Below are 10924 nucleotides of genomic sequence, written 5' to 3'. Positions count from 1 at the left end.
TTGCCACAATTTGAGTCTGTATGGTTTTACCAAGGGAACTAATAGAGAATCACAGTGTGCCTTAATGGCTCGTAAACTGGTAAAACATAGGAGATTGAAAGAAAGGGAGAGGATAGTAACCTTTCATCTGTTCATTAAGGCAGTCACTAGATTCCACTGTCCCTATCATCTATCCATGAAGCAGACGGCATTTCATGTTTCTCGACATCACGGCCCCATCTGTCGCTCATCAGAATGTGCACCCCATCTCTTCCAGTGTGCCTGCAATTGTCCCCAGGTCTATAGGGCTTGACTTCATTCTGGTCCAAACAGGCATTGATTACCCCAATTAAAAGTCTCTCCATTTCTAGGGCATCACATCAGAGCAAGATACAACCTCCACAACTCAAGATATCCAGTTTCCTCTTCTCTCTGCCTAATCCTAAGAGATCAAACTCCTAGGGAGAGACAAGAAACAGATGGTTCATCTGTCTCATAGACTGTCCAATCTAGCCCCTTTGATAACGAACCTGAAATGAGTTGCCTCACCCATTACACAGCAAGCCAATCTCTGACACCAGGTGTGGTGGAAGAAAGTAGGAATTTTATTTTTGCACAGCACTGAGCAAGGAGAGAGGGCAGCTAATGCTGAAATCCCAAACTCCCTGAAAAGCTAAAAGGAAGGGTTTTTATTTGGGGTTTTAGATAGGGGCGGGGGAGATATGGCCTTGCTGGTTGGAGCTTTTCCACCAGGCTGTCTTTGGCCTTGAGACTACTTGCAGAGAGGAGGAAGCCCATCACCTTGCTGGTCAGCAGCTTTCCCACCAGCCTGTAACTCTTTGCAGGGAGGAGATAATCCAGGTGCTTGTCCTTGATGGTGTCTGTCTCCATGGAGGATAGTGGATTCTGGAGCCAGGAAGCCAGAGAGTAAGCAGGCAATGAGTGTCTTGGTTTCAACCCCATATATACTGGGTTTAATGTGGGGAAACTGATATCAGGGTCAAAATCACCTTCTTGGCACCAATTGTCCTTTCCAAAGCTTCTACCTGCTGGAGGGAAGGATGTTCAGGGTAGCCATTCTATCCTTTCACACACATACATGTAACCACAGAAAATGTGTAATTTTGTATTGTGTTTGTTAACTAGATGGGATCATAGTAGTTACATTTTTTTGCTTTTTTTCCTCGTAAGTGTGCTTCATAAGATTCAAAAATATGATTTCCATGCTCATTCAACTGTTTCCCTATTGATGGGTATGTGAGGATAGGATTAAATTCCAACTGGTCTTTAGTAGCACTAGGCTTATTTCCAAGGTCACATGGAATCAGGATACTAACTCTTGTCCAAGAAAGGAGTGAAATATAGGTATGTAATGATTTATAAGGTGCTATTTAAAATACAGAAGCTTCCCCCAGAAGCTTGTCTCTTTTATTTATTGAAAATTTATAGATTGATATTCTGCAACTGGTTACCTAACCTGGTTTTGACTCTGTGACCAATGGAGTATAATTGTCCTTTCAGTACACCATTGTCTTTGCCCGCCTGACAATGAGACATCTGAATTTATCCTGGTGGCTTGTGATTTGAATATAGCACACATCCTTGGCTTCTGAGAGAAGTACTTAGACATGCTTGGACATCTTGGATCCCTGTGGTGATTTCCTGTACCTTCTTTCTCCCGCTGTACTGTTTCCTCTGTCATTTTAAAGCCTATCGTAAGTATAATTTTGCTCATTTTTATAAATTTAATGTGATTTAACAAAGAAAAAAAGGCTGATATCTACTTGGGAAATTGCCATTTCAATCCAAATTGCTCTTCAGAAAACATGATATCTCCTGTCTCAAGGCAGTAGCGAATGATCTTTCTGCATTTTGTGGTGGAATTCCGTCTGGTGTCTTGTTTACCATTCAATGATGGGGTCCTAAACAGTACTTGGCCTAAGTCATTCAGTAAAGATCTGACTAATTAATTAATTAGAGACACCTAGGTGCAAAGCCCCTATCAAAATCTTTCAGATCCACGAATTTGACATCCTAACTCTTTGCCTTTTCTGTTTTCTCCTAAGAACTACCAAAGTGCAGCATATGGGTCATTGAGACCTCCCAGGATTTGTTGTTCAACATCCTAGGCTAGTGTTTCCTATAATGTCTGATCATTTGGCATGCTTTTAAGAGTAGATTCTCAGGACTCATCAATTCCGTGTCTAGGTATATACTCAAAAGCATTGAAAGCAGGAACTCAAATAGATTCTTGCACACAAATATTCATATCAGCGTTAATCACAATAGCCAAAATATGGAAACAACCCAAATTCCATCAAGAGATGAATGGATGAACAAAATGTGGTCTATCCATACAATGGAGTATTATTCAGCCTTAAAAAGGACTGAAATTCTGATACATGTTGCAACATGGTTGAACTTTGAAAACATTACGCTAAGTGAGATAAGCCAGACACAAAAGGATAAGTATTATATGCTTGCAGTTATATGAGGCACCTAGAATTGGCAAATTCATAGAGACAGAAAGCAAATAAAGGTTTCCAGGGGCTGAGTGGAGGGACAAATGGGGAATGGTTGTTTAATGTATATAGAGTTCACGTTTGGAATGATGAAAAAGTTCTGGAAATAGATGGTAGTGATGGTTGCACAATATTGTAATGTACTGAATGCAACAGAACTGTAAAATTAAAAAATGGTTAAAGTGGTAAATTTTGTTATACATATATCCAAAATAAAAATATACATAAAATATTAAGCTGTTGTAATATTCTTTTAAAAGTGTATTCTCAGGCTCTTCTCCTAGAGATGTTCACCTGGTAAGTCTGGGACAAGTTGGGAAGCTATATAATAACAAAAACTTCAACTGATTGTTTTAATAAAGCTAAAATGATAAAATATTGCCCTACAGATTGCCAACAGCCACATGAAAAGATGTTCAACATCACTAACTATCAGGGAGATGCAAATCAAAACTACAATGAGATATCACCTCACTCCTGTCAGAATGGCTATAATTAACAAGACAGGAAAAAACTAGTGTTGGAGAAGATGTGGAGAGAAAGGAATTCTCATACACTGCTGGTAGGAGTGCCAATTGGTGCAGCCACTATGGAAAACAGTATGGAGATTCCTCAAAAAATTAAAAAGAGAAATGCTATACGATCCAGCTACTCCATTGCTGGGTATTTATCCAAAGAACTTGAAAACATGAATGGAGCTACACACACCCCTATGTTCATTGCAGAATTATTCACAACAGCCAAGACTTGGAAGAAACCTAGGTTCCCATCAAGGGATGAATGGATAAGAACTTGTGGTATATATACACAATAGAATACTACTCAGCCACAAGAAACTATGAAATCCAGTCATTTGTGACAACATGGGTGGACCTTGAGGGTATTATGATAAGCAAAATAAGTGAGAGGGGGAAAGTCAAATATTGTATGATCTCATTCAGAAGTAGAGGATAAAAACAACAACAAAACAATCACATAGAGACAGAGGTTGCATTGGTGGTTACCAGAGGGAAAGCAGGGAGGGAGGAGGATGAAAGGGGTGATTAGATACAAGTGTGTGGATGGATTGTAATTAGTTTTTGGATGATGAACATGATGTAATACAGATAGAAATCGAAATATAATGATGTACACTTGAAACTTATATAATGTTATAAACCAATGTTACAAAAAAAAAGATAAATAAATAAAAGGCTCAAAAAAAAATCCCAGTGTATCAATATTGATTCATCAATGGTAAAAAAGGCACCACACTAATGCAAGATGTTAGAAACTGTGAGCAAGGGAGAATGAAGGTGTATGGAGACTCTCACAATATCTGCCCAATTTTCTGTAAACTTAAAACTGCTCTAAAAAATAAAGTATGTTAATTTAAAATAAATAAAGGATTGTCACAGGGACTAGCAAAATTTGGAATTTGTGAAAAGTCCAAATGATCACACCCAAACCCAGACCTACTGAGATAGAAAGTAGAAACTTATGGGTAGGACTCAGAAATCTGTGTTTTGACAAACCTCAAGTTCATCCTAGCGAAGGCTAGTGTTTGAGAAGCATTATACTAGTGAGTCCTGGGACCCTTCACTACTCAGCCATCTTCCTGATGAGGAAACTACAAGTCAGAAAATCCTGAAACTTGTCCCCAAGAGGAGATCCAAGGAAAACTAAAGTGATTCTTCCCGGAGGAAAAAGACCCAGGAGATAAGAATGACAGCTGGCCCCACTGTTAGTCCCCCAGGGATAAGGAACTGGCAGGTCAGAGACCCCTTCCTCGGTGGTCCCTTCCTTTGAGGAGTCAAACTACAAGGACTAGGGGATCCGTTGATCAATTTGTCTAACAAGCTTCAGAGGGAATTCAGCTCCTAGGGACACCAAACCTGTAAAAGATCAACTTATACTCACCAAGGCTCTCAGGTACCAGGCTCAAGACACTCATGCCTTCTCCAAGAGAAATCAGGTAGGCCCCATACAACGTGCCTGACTCTGTATCCCTGCTCTTTTGGGGAACAGACTTTCTGTCTTCAGTGTTCACCCTCCATGAGAGAAAGATTCAGAGGAGCTGGTCCCTGTGGTGTGCTAACCTTGCCAACCTGCATAACCCAGTAAGTGCAGGAAATAGGGAAAAGAAGTGGCCAGGTGGAAAGGACATTGACTATTGAACCAATTATGTCTATGGAGAAAGAGCACTAGGGGCTAATTGCTTGGGAGAGTAAACGGCTAGACTCCTTATTTGAAGTTGCCATTGCACAGTGAGCATTTGCTTCCATTGTATGTTATGTAGGTGGATGGCTGATGGAGATAATGGAGATGGAGAGGAAGAGGATAAACACCAGTCCGCTCTTTGACACGATGGCACTTATCAGGACCAAACTATGTAACGATACAGTTACCAGTCCGAGGTGTACAATTGGTTACCACCAGGTGCTGATAGAGCCTTATGTCTTTCACAGTGAAGTCTTTATCTCTTCTTGTTCTTTTCTTCTATTACCTGGTCCAAGAACTCTGGAGCATCCATCTTCACTTGGCCTAGACAAGTATTTATGAATTCTTCTCTGTCACCCTCCTTTGCTTGAGAACATCTCCTGTTTCTCCAAAAAGATCTATCCTTCCTCCACCTTCTGCACCCTTATCCTTGGTTCTACTTAGAGATCTTCAAGAGGGGAGGGTCTGTGTTCCCTGGTATCCAGGGCTATAGTGTATAAAGACTGGGGTGAAGTGGATGAGAGAGGGGAAGTGAAGGACACAGGAAAGTTCAACATCCATTCACCTCCTGACATCCCACCTTGTTAATCTGGGAGTATTCTGGGAAACTTTGAAACTCACATGCCCCTTCTCTATATTTCCTCTTGATTCCACTTGGGTGTCAGGTCGTATCCTTAAGCAGGGACATGGAATCATTAGCAAGATATCAAATCATTTCCTCACCTCTTTTGGCCTTTGTTCCTCTTCCTTAAAACAAGTGGTTTGGTCCCTTCAATTCTAACAATGTGAGTATTCCCAACAAATTCCCTTTGCCCTAAGTTTTGCCTGCTGTAAATCCATCCTTCATTCCATGACCCAGGGAAAATTGTGATATGGATCATGTTACCCCTTTGGTCACAGTCCCTCAAAGCCCCCATCCTTTACCCATTATCTATTTCAAGATTCCCAGAAATACGGTTCCTGCCTGCCTCTCCAACCATTCTGCACCATTCCCTTCTGCACTTTGTGCTTCAGCACGTTACTAAGAGCATTCTGTTCCATGCTGCTTCTTGCTTATGGGCCTTTTCCCTTGCTCTCTTTTCTGCCAGGAAAGGCCCCACTCAATCATCCACCTAGATAGCTAATCATTGGAGGATGTCTTCCTCCAGGAATTCTTCCCTGACTCCATCACTCCAGGCTAGATTTGGGATTCCTCTCTCTATTCTACTCTGCAGACTATAACTACCTTTACCTTAGCATTTAATTCACTGTACTACAATGACCAGTTTATGCAGATATCCAACTCCACCACAGGGTGGGGGGCTCCCTGAAAACAAAGACCACACCATTAATCCTTGTATCCACAAGAGCTTACACTTAGCCTGTCCCAAAGAAGCCCTTCTTGCAGACTGGCTTCCAGATCTTTTTCAGTGATTGACAAGCAATCTATTTCGATTCTTCTCTGCTTTCTGGCATGGCTCAAGAAAGTTGCCCACTAACACTAGACACTAGAAACAGAATAGGGAATATTTATTTTGGTGCATGGTTAAAGGAGGAAGTGTAAGTGGCAAATGGCTGTATCTTTCACTTCTAGTTTCTAACCTCTGATAAGGTAAAATGTTTCTGATGTGTGGGAACCTTCTTGCTAAGATAAGTGTTACTAATCATAATTCGTGACCCCTTTAAATCTCAATTTGGCCACTGTTGCAAACCCAGGTGGGAGTTAATGAAAAAAGTAATCATTGCAGTTTATTTGTATTTTGAGGGTCTAAGCAAAAACCCTGCAGCAGCCAGATCCCCAGTTTTGTCCATCAGAACCAGACTGATTCTTACCAGTCCCTCTCCTTCATGTCAATTATTTCTTTCATTGAATATTTTTTTCATCGCATCAATCTTCTTATTTGCCTTGAGGAAGCAGTATTTGACCATACTAGGGAAAAAAAAAAAAAACACCTCTGTGGCCAAATAGTTATCTACTTACATTCACCAAACAAACCTACTTTCCAAACCTTGAAGGTTTGCATGGAATGTACATCTCTTTCTCAGGGGAAACAATATGCGGCTGAGAACACAATCCAGCTTCGGAGGCTGACTCCATCTTTAACCATTTCTCAAGTCAGAAAAGGTCGTGAAAACAATTTTGAGTAGTATCCTCTGTGGTGTTCATTAAATCCTGTAAGAAGAAACATTACATCAAGATATACACGTATGAGACGAAAAGGATGAGGGTCAGACATGAGGCAATGTCTAGAATAGCATAGGAGAGGGAGAGACAGGGGCATCTGTCCAGTTTCTGTCGATCCTCTGTCTCTCTCCTTCCCAGGTCTTTTACCAGAGGTAAAGGAATGAGGATCTCTGTCCGTTTCCCTGCTATTTTTCTCTCCTGAAAAGCAGATCTTCAAGTGTTTGAAGAGAGAGCACAAAGGAGGCAGGGTCTCCTCATTCAGAGTTGGGGGGGTACTCATCAGTTTCACATGCAAATAAAAGGACTGAGAATATGAATATTGAGGAACTTCCAGGAAGAGAATTTGTAAGATGATGAGTGTCCTCATTTATAATCCCAGAAAAATAGCTGTGTGACAATCCTTAGAGAAAATTCTTGGAAGTGTGTAATTTCACAACTTAGTCTCTCAGTTACCTCCTGTTTGGACATCTACATAATTAAGACAGAAAGTCAGGGACATGCATATAGGTGTTTCAGACAAAAGCTGGGAAAAAGCAGTTGCTGATGCTTCTATGTTTAAAGACCTCAGGTGAGAGAGCAGGTAGATGAAAGAGCAGGAGAAAATACACTAAATTGTTGAGACCAGGGAGGGATCAACATTGGGAATCAAGATTTAGAGGGGGGCCTGTCTATTTAAGGAGCAGAAACTCATATTCCTTTTCTACCTTTCTTCCATCAACATGTTATTTCTTTTATCCTCTCCATATAGAAACCCCACTGAAGGCAAATTTTGCTGGAAGTTTTGGAGTAATAGATACCCAGGGACTATTTGATGAGCTGCAGCAAAGGAAAAATATTGGTTCGTATGCTCATCCATTTATTAAATCAGCCATCAAACCAATATGGAGAGTTTTCTGTGTTCTAAGAGCTCAGTTAGTATTGAGACCTGAGGAGGTTATAAATCATCTAAGCAGGTGAGAGCTGTGCCAAGTACGGAATGACAGGTAGGAATTAAGAGAAGAAAGGAGAGAGAGGTTTAGGCAGAGGAGTAGGTCTTGAAAAATTTCAGAGACATGAGTTTATGACACATTTAGGCAAAGAGAAGCTTTTCTGAATGATCAGAATTTAGGGAAAGAGGTGAGAAGTGTGGAGAAATAAGGCTAGAGGGTCAGGGTGGAGCTATAAGACACCAAGGAGTTTGCATGTTTTCAGAAGGTGGCAGGAAGGCATTCTAAGTGTTTTAGGTAGGACAGTGATATCATCAGATTTTCATTTTGGAAACATCAGTCAAGTGGCTGTGGGCCAGAATTGAAGGTGTGGCTTCCAACCAGGAGGGAACCTGTGCAATAGACCTAGTAGGAAATGAAATTGTTTGCCTCTTTTCCAATGCAATTGATGCCATTAACATGCAGAGCACATCCAGGGAAGACCCAGAGTCATGAGTATTTCCCATGACTCTGTTCTATTCTGCTCAATAAAAAAAAAAATTGGAATGCAAGAGAGCAAACTCTGTTCATTAAAAGTCAAGGGAATCTTTGACAAACTATAGTACTTTAAAGATAAATCATAACTATTTCCTTAGAATACCTCTCAACTAATTAGAAACCACCAGAAATGATGCAAAATGCCCATCCTCCAAAGGGTCAGAACAAAGATGTTCGTCCATACTTAAACAATTTGTGTATGATATGACCATTTTTATCACTCCAGAGTTGCTATCTGCTTTGGTTTTTTATACCTATGAAGATTGACAGTGATGACAGCCAATGGTGGCCTTTTACCTTTCTAGCTAGGCGTGTTACAAAATAGGAAGTATGCAAAAATATTTCTAACAAGGCAAAACAGAACATTGAAGTTCATTTTATGATCCTGTGTTTTTTCTTGTCCCTCATTACATGACCAATTCCTCTGTGTCAGGGTATAGGACTCTCAGGACCTGGAGTGGAGAGAATCAGAGGGTAGGTGGGCTCTGCATGAGTGTCCCCATATTCCCAGCCCCATTCTAAGCATCAACTTAATCTGAGTGCCATGTTTCTCACAGTCCCTCATCATTTCAGGGTCATATGTAAACATCCTGATGCAATTTCACTCTTCCTCCAGTATTTAATGAGTACCATAGAGGATTTTACTCCAAATTCTGTTTGTGACCTTTGTAGGATCTTACTTTATGGTACTGAAATGGTTTAAGCCTTGATAGCCATGCTTTCATTGGACCGTTTAACTAATCCTTTAACTTCACAGATGAAGGTCATTTTCTCAACTGGCAAATGTCCAAGAAGTATCCGGCCCTGCTTCTGCAGGATATTGATGGTTCCTGGTACAGGATGCATTAAGTGTTTATGAATGTGGCTTAGTATCTGGTAAAAACATTTTTTTTCTTTCTTTTTCTTCCCCTGCAATACTCTGTCAAGATGTGTGAGATACTCTCTCAAATTTTCTCACCTCTGAGACACAATTGTCTGACGCTTTTCTGAGTACCTGACTAAACAGATAACCCAGATCAAGTTACTGAGCTTCACTTGACCTCATGTTCCACGTTTGTGTTAGAGTGAGTATGGGCCATTTTGTCTCTTAGGTCCAAAGTTGCTCTTATCTTTTTAGATTTGATGATTCTAAGCCAAGATAAGAAAAGAAGATAGATAAGTGTCCCAGAGGCCAATGGACAGGGGTTGATTAACATTATGAAATGTGGCATGTAGCAAAAAACAGAAGGTAGGATTCGAAATTTTTTCATATTAAAGCATTTATGCCGAACACTTCACTTCAAGAAATTTAAAAAGTGGAGATACTTAGAGTCTGTCCAGTGTCCATTACTCGTTATTTTCCTTTCTCAACCATCTAGCTGATGTGTCAACAACATGGAACCAGGAAATCAAACAAGAGTTTCAGAATTTTTACTCCTGGGATTTTCACAAGACCCAGAGCATCAACCCATCCTATTTGGGCTGTTCCTGTTCATGTTTGTGACCACCTTGCTTGGGAACCTGCTCATCATCCTGGCCATCAGCTGTGATCCCCACCTCCACACCCCCATGTACTTCTTCCTCTCCAACTTGTCCTTTGCTGACATCTGTTTCACCTCCACGACCGTCCCAAAGATGCTGCTGAACATCCAGACATGGAGTAAATCCATCACTTATGCAGGCTGCATCACCCAAATGTATTTTTTCACGGTTTTTGGATGTATGGACACTTTTCTCCTAACTGTGATGGCTTATGACCGGTTTGTGGCCATCTGTCACCCATTGCACTACCCAGTCATCATGAACCCCTGCCTCTGTGGCCTGCTTGTTCTTGTGTCCTGGTTCATCAGCTTATCATACTCCCTGATCCAGAGTCTATTGATATTGCGGCTGTCCTTCTGTACCATTTGGGTAATTCCACACTTTTACTGTGAACTTGCTCAGGCCCTCATGCTTGCCTGTTCGGACACACTCGTCAATCATATCCTGCAATATGTGATGACTGGTCTTCTTGGCATTTTTCCCTTCTCAGGGATCCTTTTCTCCTATACCCGAATTGTCTCCTCAATCCTGACAATGCCATCAGCTGTTTGGAAATATAAAGCATTTTCCACCTGTGCATCTCATCTGTCTGTGGTTTCTTTATTCTATGGGACAGGCCTGGGTGTGTATCTCAGTCCTGATGCATCTTCCTGGAGGGGCATGATTGCCTCTTTGATGTACACTGTGGTCACCCCAATGCTGAACCCCTTCATCTACAGCCTGCGGAACAGGGACATCAAGAGGGCTCTACAAAATGTTCTCAGGAGAACACTCTATGTTCAGTGATGAGAAGATTCATCCTGGGTTTTGAGCTGACAATGGCAGCAGCAATTGGTTGAAGACATCCTGCCTCTTAATAACATGGAATTTTGTTCCTCACCTGCATCCATATGTGATTTTGGTCAGAATTGCCTTGAGAGTACTTTGTCTTAACCTCTTATTGTGACTCCCCTGTTTTTCTCACTTCTGCTCTCTTCATCCCTCCTTTTTCTTATCCATTATTGTACCTTACCTTGGATTTCCAGTCCTGCAGGTGGATTCCAGCCACTTCAAGTACCAGCTTGGGACAGTTGATT

At 41.1% G+C, this 10924-nt stretch overlaps 1 protein-coding gene across 1 annotated transcript; it reads left to right on the top strand.

The window, feature by feature from the left end:
- The first annotated feature begins 9701 nt into the window (after positions 1-9701).
- LOC124252522 (olfactory receptor 7D4-like) lies at positions 9702-10634 on the top strand. The gene has a single exon (XM_046686147.1). The coding sequence runs from the start codon at positions 9702-9704 to the stop codon at positions 10632-10634; it is 933 nt and encodes a 310-aa protein (XP_046542103.1).
- The last annotated feature ends 290 nt before the right edge of the window (positions 10635-10924 follow it).

The sequence above is a fragment of the Equus quagga genome, chromosome 14 (assembly GCF_021613505.1).
Source record: "Equus quagga isolate Etosha38 chromosome 14, UCLA_HA_Equagga_1.0, whole genome shotgun sequence".
Taxonomy (NCBI): domain Eukaryota; kingdom Metazoa; phylum Chordata; class Mammalia; order Perissodactyla; family Equidae; genus Equus; species Equus quagga.
The sequence above is the reverse complement of the archived record's forward strand: the minus strand, read 5'-3'. Positions and strand labels throughout refer to the sequence as shown.